General features: G+C 37.7%; 2 protein-coding genes and 1 long non-coding RNA gene across 7 annotated transcripts in view; 2 read left to right on the top strand and 1 right to left on the bottom strand.

Annotated features, from left to right (window-relative positions):
* Nucleotides 1-11334: 11334 nt before the first annotated feature.
* On the top strand, nucleotides 11335-13317 carry LOC145129817 (uncharacterized). The gene is made up of 6 exons (XM_079064629.1): nucleotides 11335-11526; nucleotides 11610-11820; nucleotides 12377-12448; nucleotides 12525-12669; nucleotides 13012-13169; nucleotides 13249-13317. The coding sequence occupies exons 2-5, from the start codon at nucleotides 11705-11707 to the stop codon at nucleotides 13027-13029; spliced, it is 351 nt and encodes a 116-aa protein (XP_078920755.1). The 5' UTR covers nucleotides 11335-11526; nucleotides 11610-11704; the 3' UTR covers nucleotides 13030-13169; nucleotides 13249-13317.
* A 97-nt stretch (nucleotides 13318-13414) lies between these two features.
* Nucleotides 13415-20431, top strand: part of LOC145129816 (DEAD-box ATP-dependent RNA helicase 52C-like) — a 28758-nt gene continuing 21741 nt past the window's right edge. For 3 of the 4 annotated variants that reach the window (XR_013717670.1, XR_013717668.1, XM_079064628.1), the window contains exons 1-3: nucleotides 13696-14088; nucleotides 14181-14267; nucleotides 14379-14435. Coding sequence is in view for 1 of the 4 variants with exons in the window: in XM_079064628.1 (XP_078920754.1) it covers nucleotides 14254-14267; nucleotides 14379-14435 (71 nt within the window). In the remaining 3 variants the exon portion in view is untranslated. The other variant, XR_013717669.1, reaches the window with a different exon arrangement.
* Nucleotides 18409-20361, bottom strand: LOC145129818 (uncharacterized). Of its 2 annotated transcripts, XR_013717672.1 has the most exons (6): nucleotides 19975-20360; nucleotides 19464-19592; nucleotides 19273-19376; nucleotides 19052-19179; nucleotides 18834-18968; nucleotides 18409-18750 (listed from the first exon to the last, which is right to left on the bottom strand). It is a non-coding gene; the product is annotated as an uncharacterized LOC145129818 (long non-coding RNA). The 2 variants fall into 2 exon arrangements; XR_013717671.1 differs by having other exon boundaries at nucleotides 19273-19592; nucleotides 19975-20361.

Below are 20431 nucleotides of genomic sequence, written 5' to 3'. Positions count from 1 at the left end.
TTAGACTTCGTCCTCAAAGTCTGCTGCTCTATCCTGGAACAGCTCGGGGTAATGTTCTATCATTTCTTCCACCGGCTCCCAAGTCCACTCTGAACCCTTCCGGTGTTGCCATTGCACCTTCAATAATTCCACCCTCTTGTTCCTCAGATCCTTCGATTTCTGATCGAGGATTGCGACTGGGCGCTCAAAGTAATTCAGGCTGTCATCAACCTGAATATCTTCTAACGGCACCACCGCTGAGTCATCCACTAGGCACTTCCGCAATAGGGAGACATGGAAGGTGCTGTGGATCTGACTGAGTTCGGCTGGCAGATCCAGCCTATATGCCACCTTGCCTACTCGTGCAACAATCCTGAACGGTCCAATGTATCTCGGGCCCAACTTGCCCCGCTTCCTGAATCGAATGACGCCCTTCCAAGGCGACACTTTCAGGAGAACCATATCCCCGACCTGAAACTCCAGGTCTAATCGGCACTTGTCGGCGTAACTTTTCTGCCGACTCTACGCAGACTGAAGCCTGCTCCGAACCTGTTGAATCCTCTCGGTCGTCTTGAGCACCACCTCTGTGCTCCCCATGACCCTCTGGCCAACTTCGCCCCAACATATTGGGGTCCTGCACCTCCGTCCGTACAACATCTCGAATGGAGGACGGTCAATACTCGTGTGGTAGCTGTTGTTGTATGAGAACTCAGCCAAGGGAAGATAGGTATCCCAGCTACCACCGAAGTCTAGCACACACGCCCGCAGCATATCCTCCAGAGTCTGGATGGTCCGCTCGCTCTGACCATCCGTCTGCGGGTGAAAGGCGGTGCTAAAATGCAGCCGAGTGCCCAACTCATCATGGAACTTCTTCCAAAACCTGGAAGTGAATTGCACATCTCTGTCTGATATCACTGACACCGGCACCCCATGCCGCGCCACTATCTCCTTGATATAGATATCGGCCAACTTTTCGGCCGAGATACTCTCCTGGATCGGAATGAAATGGGCGCTCTTGGTCAATCGATCCACGATGACCCATATCGAATCTACTCCCCGCGCAGTCCTGGGAAGCTTTGTGATAAAATCCATCGTAATATCTTCCCGTTTCCACAACGGGATGTCCAACGGCTGCATCTTGTCGTGCGGCCTCTGATGCTCGGCCTTGACCTTCCTGCAGGTCAAGCACCGCTCGACGTACCAAGCCACATCCCGCTTCATGCAGGGCCACCAATAGTCTAGACGAAGATCCCTATACATCTTCGTCACCCCTGGATGAATGGAGAATCAGGATTTGTGCGCCTCCTCCATCAAAATCTGGCGCACGCCTCCGTGATACGCCACCCACACCCTACGGTGTAGTGTCAATAATCCTCGACTATCATAAACAAAGGAGGTGACTTGACCCACTATCCGCTCGCTCTTCTGATGCTCCTCCTTTATAGCCTCCTGCTGAGCTTCTCGAATCTGCTCTAACAGTGGAGTCACCACCGTCATCCTCATACACACATCCCTGATCGGCGCCGCCTTACGGCTAAGCGCATCGGCCACCACATTGGTCGGGTCTACTGAAATCCCGTTCTGGCTGACAAGGTGCCCAAGAAACTGCACCTCGCGCATCCAAAACTCACATTTGGAGAACTTGGCGTACAAGCTCTCCCTCCTCAAGATCTCTAGCACCTCCCGCAGGTGCTCCTCATGCTCCTCCTGAGTCTTGGAATAAACCAAGATATCATCAATAAACACTATCACTGACCGGTCTAACATCGGTCTACACACGTGGTTCATGAGATCCATGAATGCGGCAGGGGCATTGGTAAGCCCGAAGGGCATCACCACAAACTCGTAGTGGCCATAGCGCATCTGAAACGCGGTCTTCTGCACATCCTCCTCCCTGAACCTCATCTGATGATATCCTGAATGCAGATCAATCTTGGAGAACCAAGATGCCCACTGAAGATGGTCAAAGAGGTCGTCAATCCTCGGGAGTGGGTAACGGTTCTTCACCGTTACCTTATTCAGCTCCCGATAATCTATACACATCCGATGTGACCCGTCCTTCTTCTTTACAAACAGAATCGGGGCTCCCCAGGGTGAACTGCTTGGTCTAATAAATCCCTTGTCTAGCAGCTCCCGCAGTTGCGTAGAAAACTCCTGCATCTCGGGAGGAGCCAACTGATAGGGTGCCTTGGCTATCGGAGCCGCACCAGGGACTAGGTCGATCCTGAACTCCACCTGACGCTCCGGAGGTATCCCAGGCAGTTCCTCGGGGAATACGTCCGCGAACTCTCGAACTACGGGCACCTCGCCCACCGTCGCTCTACCCGCATCCCAGGTATCCATAACATACGCGACATATCGCGCGCAACCCTGTTGAAGGTAGCGCCTAGCCCTCGCTGCTGAACATACTGTGGGTCCACGCTGTGGCCTCTCGCCGTGGATCACCAGTTCTCCCCCACGTGGGGTCCTGATCCGCACTAGCTGCTGTGCGCAATCTATCACCGCCCCATTAGGACACAACCAATCCATGCCTATAATTACCTTGTTCCCACGCAACAGAATGGGAACCAAATCCACCAAGTAGCGCTCCTCGAATAACCTCAGAACACAATCTCTGAACACTGTTGATGCCCGGACCGATCGATCATCGGCAATCTCTACCTCTAAAGGGCAATCCAACATGCCTAAAGACTCAATAAACTTATTGCTAAGCGCAAGAGAAACAAACGATCGGGTGGCACCCGTGTCAAACAACACCTGAACAGGGATACCGTTCACATGGAACGATCCTAACGCATATACACAGAGCACATATCAATAACATAACATCTTATAAATAAAATAAAGGGAAATAATCATACCCATCACCACATCGGGTGCAGCGCATGCCTCCTCGGTGGTCAGCTGAAATGCCCGGCTCCTCACCACTGGAGCCTCTGCCTTGCCCTGCCGGCCATCAGTGATCCGCAGGGTCGCTGGAGCTGGCGCCTTCACTGGCGTTGCTGCTGTCAACTGGGGGCAATTGGCCTTCTTGTGGCCCCTCTGGTTGCGGTGGAAACACAACAACTCAGACGTCTGTATCACAGGTGCATGGCCGGTACAATCCCTGCTGAAATGCCCCGTCTTGCCGCACTTATAGCAGCCCGACGATCCCAGTCTACATGCCCCCTCATGAGGCCTGCCGCATTTCCTGCATCGGCTCGTTCCTGACTGGCCTTTCGGCCTACCATCTGATCCCTTGGGATTCTTCCCCGAAGCACCTCCTCTGTCTTCCTCTTTGGGATGTGCTACATATCTATCTCCCTCTCCCTCGCCCTGGCAATCATAGAGTCCAAGGTGGGGCAAGCTGAAAAACTGACATGCTCCCGAATATCAGCTCGGAGCATGTCATGGTAGCGGGTCCTCTTCATATTCTCATCACCCGCGTACTGAGGCACCAACAATGCCCTCTCCCGGAACTTGGTGGTGATCTTCACCACAGTCTCCGACGTCTGCCTCATATCTAAGAACTCTTTGGCCAGCTGCTGAAGCTTGACAACCGGTGCAAACTCTGCCCTGAACTTAGTCACGAAGTCCGACCAGGTCATAGCCTCGACAGCCGAGGCTCCCAACGAGTCACCAACGGACTCCCACCAATCCCTAGCTCAATATCGTAAACACCCTGCTGCAAACCTCACCTTCAACCCCTCGGGGCAGAAGCTAGTCAACTGTGCAGACTCAATGTCTGCAATCCATCGCCTGGAAGCTATGGGGTCCTTCGCCCCGTGAAAATCCGGCGCACCAATGCCCATGAAGTCCTTAAAGGACTGATATGTGCATATTTAGTTTGTATTAAGTATAGATTTTTATTCATTTATTAGCTAAATTATTGCATTTCATTGACAAAAGGTACTTAAAAGTGTTTGAATTGTATTTTCAGTCCAAAAATGAAGCTCGGAAGCAAAAGGAAGCAGGAGAAGCGGTTAGGAGCTCGGGAATTGGATAAAGAAGAAAAACACCAAAAATAGCACCTACTCGGCGAGTAGGATCGACTACTCGGCGAGTCCAAGTGAGGATAATGACTTGGTAACCCAGATGCTTATCGCATACGGATATTGTGAGACGGGCTCGACGAGTCGCCACCTGACTCGACGAGTCGATACGCAAATATATAGATAACTTCTCAGATCGAGGAAAAAAACTTCTGGGATAATTCTGGAGTAATTAGCTGCGATTCAGAGGCTAGAGAAACCCTAGAAGACGAAGATAGAAGCTACAATTCAATCCCGAAGGAGATTTGAGGCAAATTCCATCATTATACTTAATCTTTTGTTTTCCACTATGGTTAGACAATTAGAATTCGTTTATGTGCTGTTATTTACTTCAATCATGAGCTAAAACTCTTAAACTTCTGTTTGGGGATACAAAATTGAGACTATGGTTTGATTATTGGTAGGATTAATTCAATGTTGGTGATTTATTTGTTATTTTAGCTTGCTAAAGAACCTTGTGTGTGAATGATAATTAATTTTCTGTTAATAGGAAGGTAATTAAATAGCATGAACATCGTTTGATTATCAACCTCATATATCTTGTGACTACTTTGTTATATGTCTAGGATTAATGAACATGAAACTAGGATTAATAAGAAAATTAAGTAAATTTATGTGCAAGCTTGTGTGATGACCATCAACAAGAAGTTAATTAAAACCAAATTGATTAACTATTGTGAGTCTAAAGTAATCCGAATAATTAATCTAGTGAACTAAATTGAATTAGACAACTGATCACTGTTTAAGTTAGTTTATTTGCTAAGGATTAGTGTAGTGAACGCGAACCTAATCACTTGAATCGGTAACCAACAAAAGAATTAATCCATTGCACTATTACCTTGAAATCAACCATAGGATCAATTGAGTTGAACTAAACAGAAGTTCCTTCGTATTATTGAATCTAGTTAATTATTTGTTTTTCTAGTTTTTAGATTAAGTAATAGTTAGTAAGTTTCTAGTCTTGTAAAACTAGAGAAAACCCTCTACTTATTAATTAATTTAGATAGAATTAGTTTTTATTTTTAATTTGCCGTTCCCTGTGTTCGATACCCTACTTGCTTAAACTATTCCACAATTGATAGGTACACTGCCTTTGTGTGTTTATTTTACAACTAAAAGTAGGATTAAAACTAAGTGAGTTTACGCACATCAAGGACAGTGTGTGAGATCCTGACTGGACAGATGCCATGTCGCTCCTGAATGCCCTGAGGCGATCTTCCATAAACTCGACTATCCCTTCCTTGATCGACCCGAAGATATTGGGGGTCGACTCAAGGCATATGATGGGGATTTAAGGCTTAATAAAGGCTAAAATGGTAGATCTAGGACACTCAAGCACTTTACTCCCATAAAGGCCATGGATCTGAGCTTCTGGAGCTCAACCCTGCCTAGATCTAGAGGTTAATCAGCTCATTACAACCCCTAATCCACAACCAAGCTTGGAAATGGTTCAAGAATGACTTTAATGGTGCCATACGGGGCTTTAAGCATAAAAATAGAAGGAAACAGAGGTATACCACAATGAATCTTTGAAATATCACCAAGATATCGGGCCTCCTTCTTCTCCTCTTAATCTACTCTCCTTTTTCTCTCAAAATCTTCAAGAAATCACACCAAAACACTTCAATCTCACAAGAAAAGGGGTTAGGTCGATATAAGGAGCTCTGAGGGTGAAGGATTCGGGCTTGGAGCGCATAAGGTTGCTTTAAATAGGCTGAAAACACTTGAAATTAGGGTTTCATCTAGACAGCGGGAACTCGCCGAGTCCAGAATATGGACTCGCCGAGTCGCCAACTTAAACGTGTTCAATATCCCGGCTTTACTCGGCGAGTCGGGCCTACAACTCGCCAAGTCCAAGACTAAAAATGTAACTTACTTAGATAGGTCATATGTACCAGGAACCAGGTGCTACAGTAGGGGTAGTCTCGGGATGCTAAACGCAGAGTAAAAGTGGTCAGAAGAAGAGAAATGAGCAGCCTAAACCCAAGACCTTCGGTTTCTATTTATAGGGTCATTTTTGGGGTCTCATGTCGTGAACCAAGCTTATTCACGTCGTGAACTTGGTCGTCATTGCATGTTTTATCGCAAGTTGGGTGTGACAGACTCTAGGAAGCGTCAGTACTGAGTTCACGTCGTGAACCTCTGTTTCACGTCGTGAACTCTGACACAGTGTTGGGGTTCGCGCCCCGAACTTTAAAAATTCATAAGTTTCGCATATGAACTCCGTTTTTGATGTTCTTTATATCGACGCGAAGCTGAGATTATGCTCTACAACTTTCGTTTAGATTTTGTTGGCTTATTTTGACTTTAAATTTTATTATATTTATTTTTAGTAGGTCGAGATAGGAAAACTCCGTCAAAAATCCATAACTTCTTCATCTGACGTCCGTTTTCGTCTGTCTTTTTACCGTTGCATTATTATCGGTGAGATCTTCGATTCTCGTTTAGATCGTTTTGACTAAAAATCACTCGATCTCTATTTCGAGTTTTTAGCTATCTAATGCTATGTCTGAAACTTCGAAAAATCATAACTTCCTAATATGAAGTCAGATTTGGGCGTTCCTTTTGTGTACGTTTATGGTTTAATGATACCTACAACTTTCATTTAGATACCTAAGGTTGAAAAGTATTTTATTGAAATTTCATATTTTACCCTTAACAATATTTTACCGGTTTTGTTGCGGATCTTCGATTGGTCATAACTTCTTCGTTATAACTCGGATTTCAGTGTTCTTTATATTTTTGAAAACCTAGTTAAGATCTCTACTAATTTATTTATCCCAATTAAGGTTATTGAACAATTTATTTTTGACTTAAATTTGACTGGTGTTACACTAAGCATGTCCCAATCAATCCCAAAATTAGGGTTTCATGGCATTTAGGGCTTTCCAAACCCAATACAATCCGACTAGGCCTAAAGTTAAGTCCTTAGGCTCATTAGGGCTTCATTGGGCCCATATTGTCCAACACCCCAACGAGTCCACACAACAAAGCAGACCGCCACCCAACACGGTGGTTGGTGGCGGTAGGAGGCGACAGCCACCATCCTCACGATGGTGGTTAGGGTTCCTTTCTTTCATTATTTCACTTTCTATTACATTTTATAAGGATATAGTCCCAAAATAACACACACACAACTAAGCACACACACATACACAAAACCACCTTGTAGCGGCTGACGGTGGCAAGTGGTGGCAGTGGGGTCTTTTCTGGATTTCCGGCCAAAAGTCATTCCAACAGCCACATACCATCACCACAATCGAACACAACACCACAAAACACTTCTGGATGTGAACGAGTTCAACCACACCTCCTGGTGGCGTAAAACGACGGTGACAGTGGCGATAACATATGCGTTTGACCGCAAACAGAGATGGGGACGTTCACGGTGGGGAAATGGTGGCAATCCATTATCGCTAATCAAAACCTCAACAGCAGAAGTAGAAGAAGAAGAGCACAACGGTCGTTGCTTGACACGGCGACGGATCACGGTCGAAATCCACCGTAGCGGACAATGGCGGCGCGCCGTCAGCAGCAGCATCACAAGGCAATGACTCACATTGGAGGCGACAACTTGTTTGGCGGTACCGGTGGTGTGGCTGACGAAGGACAGAAAAGGAAGAAGATGTTGATTATGGCGGGGAGGAAGTGAGGGTACACAAACGCAAATGACCGTTGCGACAGTCGGGACGCTTCCTTGGCATCTTTCTTCGTCGGCAAGTTGATGATGGGTTATGAGCATTCTGACACTCCTAAGTGTACATGCAACCCTAGAAAACCTTGGATATATGTTTGTCTAAAATACATGCAAAATATGATTTCCAAGGTTCATAATCCTATCTAGCATACATGGGGAACTTTTAATCTAAAAGTTGGCTAGAATTACATACCTTGTAGTTGATTTGATTCCTTCAAAACCTTGAGAGCCTAGCACCCCAAGTGTGATGCCTCAAATGCTTCATATAACACCAAATGCTTTTGAATAACCTTAGAGTATGTATAACACCTGTATAAATCGGCTTGCCCTCTCTTGTTCTTAGTGTGTAGCCAATTTTGGTGAGTATGATGTCCTTTATATAGCGTGTCACATCTAGGGTTACACCATGTAAACCCTAATGTGACATGACTCTTCATTTCCATGACCTATGAGTTTGTAACTCCCATGGAGCATCCTATGGGTTTAACCCAACTTGATAATCCATGGAGCCTTTTAGCCCACTATATAAGTTATGGATGATTTACATAATCAACCCATATATTTAATTAGTTATCTTTTGATCACTTAATTAATTCCAAATTAATTCTTGATCAATACTAATTAAATAATACTATTAATATATTAGAACTTATAATATATTAATAAACCACAAGTGTTATTTCTCTCATATGAGGAAGTTATGATTCTTCTAAGTTTCGACTTAGTGATATAGAACCCAAATCTCGAAATTGAGATCGAGTGATATTTGGCCGAAACAATCTAAACGAGAATCGAAGATCTCGTTGATAGTAGTTCGATGGTGAAAAGACAAATGAAAACGGACGTCAGATGAAGAAGTTATGAATTTCTAACGAAGTTTTTCCTGTCCCGGCCTACTAAAAATAAATAATAAAAATAAAGTCAAAATTAGCCGATGGAGTCTAAACGAAAGTTGTAGAGTATAGTCTCACCTACGCGTGGGTATAAAAAACGTCAAAAACGGAGCTCGTATACAGAAGATACAGATTTTTGAAGTTTGAGAAATAAGAGTATGCCCAGCATACACATATGCATGGATCGGAATGAGCCACATCGACCTGACCCAATACTCGAGTGCATTAGTCCGTAAGTCATGATGCATTAGGTCTGATCCGAAGAGTACGTCCAACGTACTGCTTGTAGAGGCATTACGCCCAGCGTAATCAGTATTTACGCCCAACGTAAATCGGGGTTTCAGCCCCTATAAATAGAAGTCATGGGCTGCCGAATTTGGTTGCTCATTTCTTCCTCTCCCTCTTTCTCCCGTTTTACCTCGTTTTACGTGCAAGATTTACCCTCAAAGCCCCGATATCATTCACGAGACCCGAAGCAAGTCCCGAATCCCCGAGGATCCCGAGAAGTAAAGTTTCCGAGCCGAGACTCTGCCCGCGTAAATCCCGGTTTTGGAGAAAACGTCCCGGTTTTATCGGAAAAGATTTAAAAGACGAGGTGCTGTCCGATCATCATCTTATCAGGTGAGTGTGTAATTACTTTCTTCTAACACATAAATACGAAATATTCTCTATAAAATACGTGCTGTGTGCATATATGTTATGTGTTATTTAAAATAAGTATTGATTGGATGTTTATACATGTGTTATGTTGTGTGTGTGTGTGTGTATATATATATATATATATATATATATATATATATATATATATATATATATATATATAGGGAAAAGTGAATATACCCTTAAGGGTATATAAGCTTAGGTACCCAAATCACAATACTACGTCGTTTTGTATCATATATATACATTGTAATTGTCCAATGTTCTTATAATTCAACTTCTAACATGATTTACTTCCAAGATTTTTATACATTTCATATTTATCTTCCTCTTACATAATTTTCATTTTTAACTATCATATATATAGTCTAGTAGGTGTTCCGCAAAAAGATGTAATGTAAGATGAAGATAATAGTGAAATTTCGAAAAATCATGAAAGTAAATCAAGTTAGGGTTGAAGTTTAAGAACATTATAATGAATATATCAAACAAAACGGCGTATTATGGTGGGTTTGGGTACCTAAGGTTATATACCCTTAAGGGTATATTCACTTTTCCCATATATATATATATATATATATATATATATATATATATATATATATGTATATATACACAAAGATGTTGGGTAGAACGTGGGTAGATAGTGGATGTGTGATGAAATAAAATGATGAGAGACCTCGATGTTGTTGTTGATCTTGTCATCTAGTGGAGTATGGATGACGACCATGGACTATTTCTAGACAATCTAGTGGAACGTTGGCAGGTTCATAACCTGTAGGTGTTGTGAACGATGTGTTCACCGGTGTACTTTATCCCCCTCATGGTTGCCTTTAGGACATCTATTGTCAAGGAAACCCCTTTGCAGTAATGTCCATCCCGATGAAAATCCTAGATCAGGTCCCTGGTAATAGATGTTGTTTTAGGGACGTAAAGTGAGGATAACGGGAATGGGTAATCGGGTTATTATTGGTTGGTAAAATTAAATATAATTATTTATTGTGGGTTGAAAACCCTATATGCTCACCAGGCTCCCAAGCCCGACCCACTCAGTCTTATTTGCATTACAGGTAGTGGCGCCAAGGCATAAGATGGATGAATCATCAAGTTGTTTTGTTTGTAGGCTTGTAGTTGTATATAACTGTTGTAAGGCTTATAATATGTCGTTTATGTTTTTGTGTCTGTATCAGAACATGACATCCCGAGTTTGGATTATCTAATGAAAATACATTTCTTTACGAAATGCTTTGATAAATATTATTTTATCATATTTTGTTTGAGAACAAATTCCGCAACTCTTTTTAATCAATTGATTTACTCTGAAATTATTTTAAAACCATAAATGAAACCGATCTTTTCTGGCCATGATTTTGGGGATGTCACAAAAAGCTTCATTTGTTTTGGTTGAAAGAAAAAATCATATTACAATTACCATCGATGCGACATAACCCATTTCTTCAAATCATCATATTTGGATTGTGAATGCTTCAACTATATGAAAACTTTTGAATCATAATATCTTCAACAAAATGACGATTTTTTGTATGAAAAATGTACTAATATAATTACATATATAATGAAGGTGAAAGGGTGTTGGGGTTTCAAATGCATAAGGTGTTGAACTTATAGAGTGTGTGATTTTCTTGGAATGAGATTATGTGTGATTATTATTTGAAGGTGAAAGGGTGTGGGGGTTTCAAATGCATGAGGTGTTGACAAATTTTTATGGGGGTTTCAAATGTATGAGATTTAAGAAAAAATGATAACTTTATAAATATGTATGAAAAGAAACTTAAATTATAATCTTAAAAAAATGAGATGATGACCACTCATTAGTCATTACACCCTTGGATTATTTGGTGAAATCCTAACTGTGGGTTATTCACCAAAAGGCTAATGATCTAGCGGTATGGAGTGATCATCTCATATGAGAGGTGAGAGATTCAAGTCTTGGTAGAGACATAAATAATTATTTAGGAGTAAATTAGATAGATTGTCCGTTTCAGAAAAAAAAAAAAAAAGTTAGGGTTATTCAAACACCGTTACATCTTTCTCTCTTCTTTCCATCGTCGTGTACCCCTCTCCCTCTCCCTCTCTCTCTCTCACACACACAACTGTAACCTAAACAAACATAAAAAAGAAATTAAATATCCTCTTCCTACTTATCCTTCGACATAAAAACCGTTACTTTTTACTTCGATCATGCCAAAAAAAAACATCTCTAATTCGCATCTACCTCGCCTATTCAAACGCCTCCAGGAATACGGTTAGTTCGTCAGATCCTGTTCCATATCAATTTCAATTTTCGAATTCCTCATCCGATTTGCCCATTTTAATGATTTCTTCCAGGAAATTTTCGATGATGTTGGCCAATTCGAGAGCGTCGAGTTATCAATACTTCTATGCAATGATGACTTTGCGATATCAGCAAGTCACAGAACAAGATGATGGAGACACGACTTGATTTGATAATGACAAAGAGGAATGAAACGCAGAAGTATTTGAGGAACGATGTTGCTGACTTTTTAAGAACGGGCTTGATTCCATTGCCTACAAAAGGGTAATTGTTTCTTTAACTTTCTTATTCTTTTCCTGGTTTTTTTGAGTTGTCTTTTTTTTTTTGGGTTAAATAGAACGATGAGTTAGACTTAATTCAAGTTTTATACAAATCAGCACCACTGAACGCTCTCTTCATGTGTTATATATGGTTTGACTTTCGGTTGAACTTGAATAGATTGATTGAATTCAAACCAGAAGAATGTTTGGCTGTTTGATTTGGAAGTTTTATATTTATGTAATTTGTGTTTTATAGTAGGCCTAATTGGATAACAACAATTTGGTATCCCTAACAAGCCAATTCTTGAAGGCTTGATTGCGTCATACAAATGATGAATGCCACTTTGGTGTATAAAAATCGAAATGTAAATATTCTTTTCTTCCTTATATATAATCTCAAAAGACTTTTATTTTAATAATAATTTTAAACATTCACGCTTTGAGGTTGGATAGATTGATCATTGATGCTTTATGGAGATGGGATTGAATTTTTTTGGGATTTATTCTTTTCTCTATGTAATCTCAAAACACTTCTATTGCTTTTCATTTGATGATAACAGGTTGGACAATTATATGCTGGGCAGAATCTGTCATCATGTTATAAATTATCTCTCAGCCATGGCTGAACAGAGGTAAAAGATTTACTTTTTTAGACCTTCAAAGTTTCATTTGATATTTTAATTTAAATTAATTCTCAATCACCTGTAGGGAATGCCCTGAGGAGTGCCACGAAGCTATCTCCACTTTAATCTTTTCTGCAACAAGCTTTCCTGATCTGCCAGAAATGCACGACCTAATGATTCTATATGTGCCAAAATGGTGTTTGGCAATAGGTGTAGCACCTATCAATCAGGTAGCTTGACTAAACCAGATAAAGCAAACAATGGAATTTTTGGATTTGGGCAAAATGGTCTTTCTATTGTATCACAATTGTCTTCAAGAGGAATTACTCCACAATTCTTTTCACATTGCTTAAAGGGATATGGAATGGGTGGTGAAAAGCTTGTTCTTGGTGATATTTTGGCCCTGACTATGGTTTATAGTCCCCTTGTCCCATCACAGTACGTATTATTGAAGGGTATTTTAGGAAATATCAAAATTTGCAACTTTTATTTTGATTATACAACAGAAACCACAATGGAAGTGTAATTGTTACTTTCTTATCTTGTAATCTTATATTATCTTGATCTTTCAGGCCTCATTACAATCTTGATCTACAATGTATTTCTGTCAACGATGTTGACCATTGACCCAACAGCTTTCGCCACATCAGATAACCAAGGAACCATTGTTGATACAGGAACAACTTTGACATACCTTGTTGCAGAAGCTTTTGACCCTTTTGTTAATTCTGTAAGCTTTAACTTTTTCTTAAAATTTCTCTAAAAAAAGCATTTGAATTTTGTGTTTGTTTTTTTTGTCTTGATTGAAGATAACTGTTGCTGTTTCACAATTAATAACACCTGTCATCTCAAAGGGGAAGTTATTTAGTTACACCAAGGTACCTCCAAAATGTCTGTTTTATCCTTTTTGACCTTTTGATCTTTTCATTTCATTTCAAGAACATTTAACTGAACTTTTTTTTTTTACTTATAAACAGCATAAATGAGATTTTTCCTGAGGTTTCCTTAAAGTTTGTTGGTGGTGCTTCCATGATTCTTAAACCTGAGAACTACCTTGTACATGGGGATCCTGCTGTGAGTGTTCTTTAATTGTCTCGAAATTTACATTTTTTATACAAATTTATGAGTGGGTCGAAGATCGGGTAACAAAAAGTTCGAATTTTTCACGTGTGGTTAGGATGGAGGTACACCATGGTGTATTGGCTTTCAGAGAGTCGAGAATGGTGTGCCAATTCTTGGAGGTTAGTTAAAATATAGTAAATGACAATTTTACCCTCAAGACTCCACTTATTATATAGACTTATTTTTATTTTATTTATTCTTGTGGCGTTTTATAATTGATTTAAAATTCAATGAAAATGTTGACATTGGTTTTAAAATTCAATTAACTCTTCTGTTTTTGCAAAAAAACCAAAATACCCTTATCATTTATTTTTAAATAAGACATCGGTTTATTAATTTTATTAATTTTTTATTTCATTTCATTTCAAGAACATTTAACTGATCTTTCTTCTTCTTCTTCTTTTTTTGACTTAAAAACAACATAAATGGGATTTTTCCTGAGGTTTCCTTAAACTTTGCTGGTGGTGCTTCCATGATTCTTAAACCTGAGAACTACCTTGTCCCATCACAGTACATATTATTGAAGGGTATTTTTGAAAATATAAAATTTTTTAATATTTTATTTCATTTCATTTCTAGAACATTTAACTGATTTTTTTCTTTTTTGGCTTATAAACAGTATAAATGTGATTTTTCCTTAAAGTTTGCTGGTGGTGCTTCCATGATTCTTAAACTTGAGAACTACCTTGTACATGGGGATCCTGTTGTGAGTGTTCTTTAATTGTCTCAAAATTTACACTTCTTTTACAAATTTATGAGTGGGTTAAAGATTGGTTAACAAAAAGTTTGACTTTTTTCACATGTGGTTATGATGAAGGTACACCATGGTGTATTGGCTTTCAAACAGTCCAGAATGGTGTGTCAATTCTTGGAGGTTAGTAAATATAGTAAATGACAATTTTACCCTCAAGACTCTACTTATTGTATAGACTTATTTTTATTTTTTTTTCTTCTTGTGGCATTTTATAAATGAGACAAAATTCAATGAAAATGTTGACATTGGTTTTAAAATTCAATTAACTCCTGTTTTTGCAAAAAGATCAAAATACCCTTATCATCTTTTTTTTTAAATAAGACACTGGTTTATTAATTTTTTATTAATTTGTTTTATATTTTCATATTTATTGAAATCTTATATGTTTATTATATTTTTTTCTGATAACTTCTTTTCAAATTTATTGATATCTTATATGGTGATTATTATCTTAAATTACGTATGATTTTATCTAATTTTGTAATTATATTTCATATTTATTGAAATCTTATATGTTTATTATTTTTTTTCTTATCCGAATTCGTTTCAAATTTATTGATATCTTATATGGTAACTATTATCTCTTAAACTAGGAAATGTTTTTTAGAAATCATTAGATTGCATCAGACTGGAAATTCTACATTTATGTTTTCTATGAAAACAAAAACAATAAACCAAAGCATTCATTTCAATTTCAGGCTCACAACAGCAGTTACAGTTTATAATATACCAATAAAATTGGATTAAGTTTATTGAATCAAAAGCCAAACCCCCAAATTTTGGATTTGTAAATGTCAAAACGAATTGCTTAGAAGCAGACTGATGAATTCCAAAAGCATCACATATACTTATTAACTGCAGTTATGGATTTTTTTGTCAATATGCAAGTTTAAGCATGTAATTTACATACTTGAAAATTAATGCCGGTCCTATGCAATCAAGATATTAAATTTTTTTAATAGTTTTAATCATTGAGCAAAAAAAAAAGTTACCTCTATCCATTTAGTTCATCTTTTAATGCCAGCTGATAGCATGCCAAAATGCATTTTAACAAAGCCATAAAAGTATACAATTTCACCAAGTTGTAATAAAAAAAGAATTACACTAAACCTGCAGACGACAAACACAAATTGGGAAGCTCCTCCACTTTTGTTATATTCCATTATGTATGATTCACTTTCTTTATTTGTCCCATATGAGAATAACTTATTCAGTGGTCTAATAGATTTAACAGATAAAAAGGATAGAAAAGACATTTTACAGTTTTAAATCTTGTTCCATCCTTATTGTATGTCATTTTTTTATGAATGACTTGGTGCATCGTCGCCAAATCTTGAACCCATGTTGTCGTTTATGATGACTTGTCCAATACCTGTGCCAAATGTAATAATTTAAGGAATTATAAAGAAAATGAGATAATAAATACATAATTAATAGAGTAAATGACAGCTGACCAAGAATCAAATTTTAGTGTACCGGGTGAAAATAAAATCTATTTTGACCATTTATTAAATGCCCTTCAACTTCTGGTTTATATGAGATGTTATGCATACCTGTATCTGTATGAAGTTGTGGAGTAGATTGTTACATTAAACTTATTTCCTTGAATTTTAATGTTGATAACTCATTCCTATTTTAGATGTTGTTATGTACTACTTACTGGTAGTCAAAATACATTTAACTTTTTTCCTTCAACTTAGGGCAGGCTATATATATGGGAATAAGTTGGCAATGAAAATTGGACCACTTTGATTTGAGAATTTGCAATCTATTTGCTCTCTTATATGACTAAAACTTGTAAAAGGTCAAAAACATGTTATGGTTAAAATCATGGATTGTCAAAGTTGAATCCAGTCATTTTTTGCATTTAAAGGGTTATTGTTGTCATTTTCTGCATTTGTAGGGTTATTTATGGTATTTCTTCATTTGAAAAGTTATTTCTGTTATTTTATATTTAAAGGGTAATTTTTGTAAAAGAGTTTTTCTTCATTAAATGATAATTTATGTAAGTTTCTGCATTTAATGGGTAATTTTTGTAATTTTCTGCATTTTAAACAGTAATTTCTGTCATTTTTTGCATTAAAAGGGTAGTTTCTGTAATGTATATGTGTATAATATTTCTATTTTTCTTTTTGGTTTTTGAATTGCTTCTTTTTTTTTTTTTTTTTTATCCTTAACAGAATGAATGTGTGTATAGTTGACTATGTATGCATGTGACATATAGTCATTTTTTGTTGAAAAATGGTGTCAAATGATAATTTTTGATACTGTTTTTATGTTTATTCTGAAACCATGGTATGGCGTCGAAATTATTAAATTGTGGTGAGGACATTTTTCAAAAAGCTGTTGTCAAAATATGTTAAAATTGGCCCAAAGTTGCTGGAAAATGACCAATATGCAAGTCAAAATGGTATTTTTTTTTACAAAAGATTCAACTTCATTCCTTTTTTTTTTTTTTTTTTAATTCTAGATTTTTTTTTTCTTATTAAAGCATCATATTTTGAAAGTACAATGCTAAATTGAATAGCCTTTTAAAAGTAATGTATGTTTGTGTGTGTAATGTTTTGATAAGACAAATATGTTGTTATTTTGAGCATTTACCCTGATAAAAATAGCAACACACTTACTTTCATTGGTTTGTTTATCGAACCAAATAATGAAGGATGTAACAAGTGTATTTATTTTATGGGAAGCTTCATCAAATCATACTAACAAAATCATATGACCTTGTTCTTTTCTGGAATCAAGATTGGGTGGAGTGGGGTTTATGTTGTATTATCGCACTGTATATCTATTTCGTTGATTACAAGCCTCTAATTTCTGATCTGATGTAGACAGTTATGGAGTATAATTAACCTTGGTGTTTTTAATTTCTAAGAATCATTCATTGTCTCTTCTAAGGAAGGCAATTAAGGTACTCATAATCTTTTTAGGAGCACATAACTACTAATCAGGTAGTTTCTAACTTCTCTTTTAATTTAATAATTATTGTTTACTAAATCATCTTTTAAATGGTTAATTTATAGCAGGTTGAATCCTGAATAAGTTGATCGCTTGACAAATGAAATTTCATATTTATGACCTGTAATGTAAGACATATATATATATATATATATATATATATATATATATATATATATATATATATATATATATATATATATATATATATATATATATATATATACACACACGAACACCCAAAAATCCAGTTTTTCATTTTTTGGGGTTTCAGTATAGAAAAGGAATGGGTAGGGATTTTGATATGTATCTTGTCAATTCCTCATTCCTTACTTGATTATTTACATAAATTACCAATTTGAGCGTTAATTCTAGTTCTAGATTTAGATTGGTAATAAATAATATGGACTTTTACAAGTTTGATTCTTGTGATCGGTGAACCAACCATTGGTTGCATTTAGATAATAGTAGTTTTCTTCATATTTTACTTGATATTAATTGTACATGGCTCTCTCTCAACAGACACAAGTTTTCGAAAAAAGAAAAGGTTGGCTCTGATGAAATTTTACATGGCAATGATGGATGATGTTGCAGTTATAGAGGTCGTTGGCTCTGATGAGATTATGCCTCTGAGGGTTGGTTTTAGCTAGATTAGGAACAAAAAAATGATGAAGGTGGAATAGATTTCAACACCATATATATATATATATATATATATATATATATATATATATATATATATATACTAGAAAATTGGTGCAATAGCTACGGCACAATCCGTAGCTATTCTGTAGCTATAAGCAGATAGCTACGGAATTGCTACGGAAAAATATCTGTAGCATAATGGCCCGTGGGAAAATTATAGCTACATATTAGCTACGGAATCGCTACGGAATTTTCCGTAGCTACAATAGCTATGGAATAGCTACGGAAATAAATAGCTACGGATTTGCTACCGAATAGCTATGAAAATGGATAGCTACGGAATAGCTACGGAAATCCATAGCTATTCCGTAGCTAACTTTGTTTTATTTAAAAAAAAAATTAAAATTTAAAAATTGTCAATTTTTTGTCAAAAACCACATTCAATTCACATTTGTCCAAAATACCATATAAAATACACCAAAAAACGTCCATAATACCAAGTTTGACACATTTCATTCTATTGTCCAAAATATCATACAAAAGTAAGTACTAATTAACAAAACATACAATACATAGAGTCAAGAACAACAAGAAGAGCAGATAAAATTAAGCCATACTTTTTTTAGAGGATTTCTACACCACATAATCACAGGCTGAACCCAACAACAGACCTCAAGTCCCTCATCTTGTTCCTAAGCATGGCCAGGTCCATTGTACATGTTCTTGATAAGCAATGTGGTAGATTTATCAGGGTACTAATGAACCTGTTGCAACGCATACCAAATCTACATGCTCCAGTTTTAATATAAAAAGGGCAATGAGCTTTATCCTGCAATATTAAGTATTAACAAACCAAAATTAGTTTAATACACTATAAAACAAGCTAACAAAAAGAGGTAACCAAAGACTGACCTTTTCTGTTCCAAAGTTTGGGACTTGTTGTGAAACAATGTCCAACAACTCTGTCGAAGCGATGGGTGCATTCTTAAAAGCAGCATAAGCTTCAGATTGTGGAGGAAGTGGATTTGATGTAGGTCTATCGGGATCCTGCAAAATGAAATGAGATATGACTTAAAGAAGTTGTGATTGTGTGCTGTGAGAAACACATAAAAGGTTATTAACTTGTGTACCTCTTTTTGGGTAGATTGATTAGCCTCTTTCTTTTTCACCTTGACTTTGTTCTTATTCACTATTATTTCGTTTCCTTTCCATATGATTTCAGGAGGCCCTTCTTCTATGTATTTCCATTCATCATCATCTTCATTCGAGCAAGACGATTACATATATCATACATGTCAGAGCCAATTTAATTTATATGCCCTGTTACACATATCTAATGAAAAAGGATTACCTAGATGATTCAAATATCAGTCTTGAACACTTTGTTGAAACAGAATTTCTATGAACTACAAAGATTGCTGAATTTCTATGAACTACAAAGAGTGCTTCAAATAACTGCCACCCAAGTTTGATCTCAATAAGTAGTAAGTAGACCCAAGGGTAAAAAGGTCATATCTAGAAAAACTGAAGCTGCCAGCAAACCTTTAATCTGTGAATACAGTAGACAATCCCCAATCAAATTAAGCCATGAACTTTTGGGAGTGAAATCACCAATGGAGTGAACTTCTCAAATGAGGGGTATAATCGTCTCATAGTGATTACATCTAAACGCTACATTTTTATAAAGAGAAACAAATTCAATCACTTGTTATGTTAAAAAATGAATATATAAATCACAAAACAATGTTAGGAGGATTCAGAAAAGTTCCAGATTCACTGAATATTACTTGATTCACCTTAGCATCAGAGAAAATCGGTAAAATTACTAGGTAAAGCTAACAACACCAATACTGAACATAGCGAGAACAGGAAGAATACAAACAAAAAAATCGAATTAATGTATAGTTCCCAAACAATCCAAATTCAGTTTCACACAACATACAAAAATCAAATTAATATGAAAGATAGCAAAGATACTGATTCCATTTCACACATCAAGAATTGCAAGAACAACATATTTGAACTTAATTGAACATCTAAATTAGGGTTTTACCTTTTTGGGGAAGAAATCGAGCAAGGAGGCCGAGAGATGAGGAGGGTAGCGAAAGGAAAGGCAACAGGTGACGGGAACAGCGACGGGCGGCGATAAGCGGCGACAGGCAGCGAAAGGAAAGGCAACGAAGTGGACACGAACGACAGGGGAGCACAGTGGTGTTCGTCTACTGCGTTTAGCTTTTTCTCTCTTATGTGGGGAAGAAATCGAGCAAGGAGGCCGAGAGATGAGGAGGGTAGACGGGCGGCGAAAGGAACGATGTCGGAGTGGACACGAGCGAGAGAGGAGCACAGCTGTGGTCGTCAACTGCGTTTGGCTTTTTCTTTCTTCTGTCCGTTGCTGCAAATATGAAGGGGTTTTGGTACCGAGTTGCTAGCAAAAAAAATGGGATAGGTTTCGAACTCGGGATTCATGGGTATCTTAAGAATAACAAATTAGGGGTGAGCAAAAACCGAAC

The sequence above is a fragment of the Lactuca virosa genome, chromosome 8 (assembly GCF_052849685.1).
Source record: "Lactuca virosa cultivar CGN04683 chromosome 8, Lactuca_virosa_CGN04683_v6, whole genome shotgun sequence".
NCBI classification, from domain to species: domain Eukaryota; kingdom Viridiplantae; phylum Streptophyta; class Magnoliopsida; order Asterales; family Asteraceae; genus Lactuca; species Lactuca virosa.
This window is presented reverse-complemented; position numbering and strand designations above follow the sequence as displayed.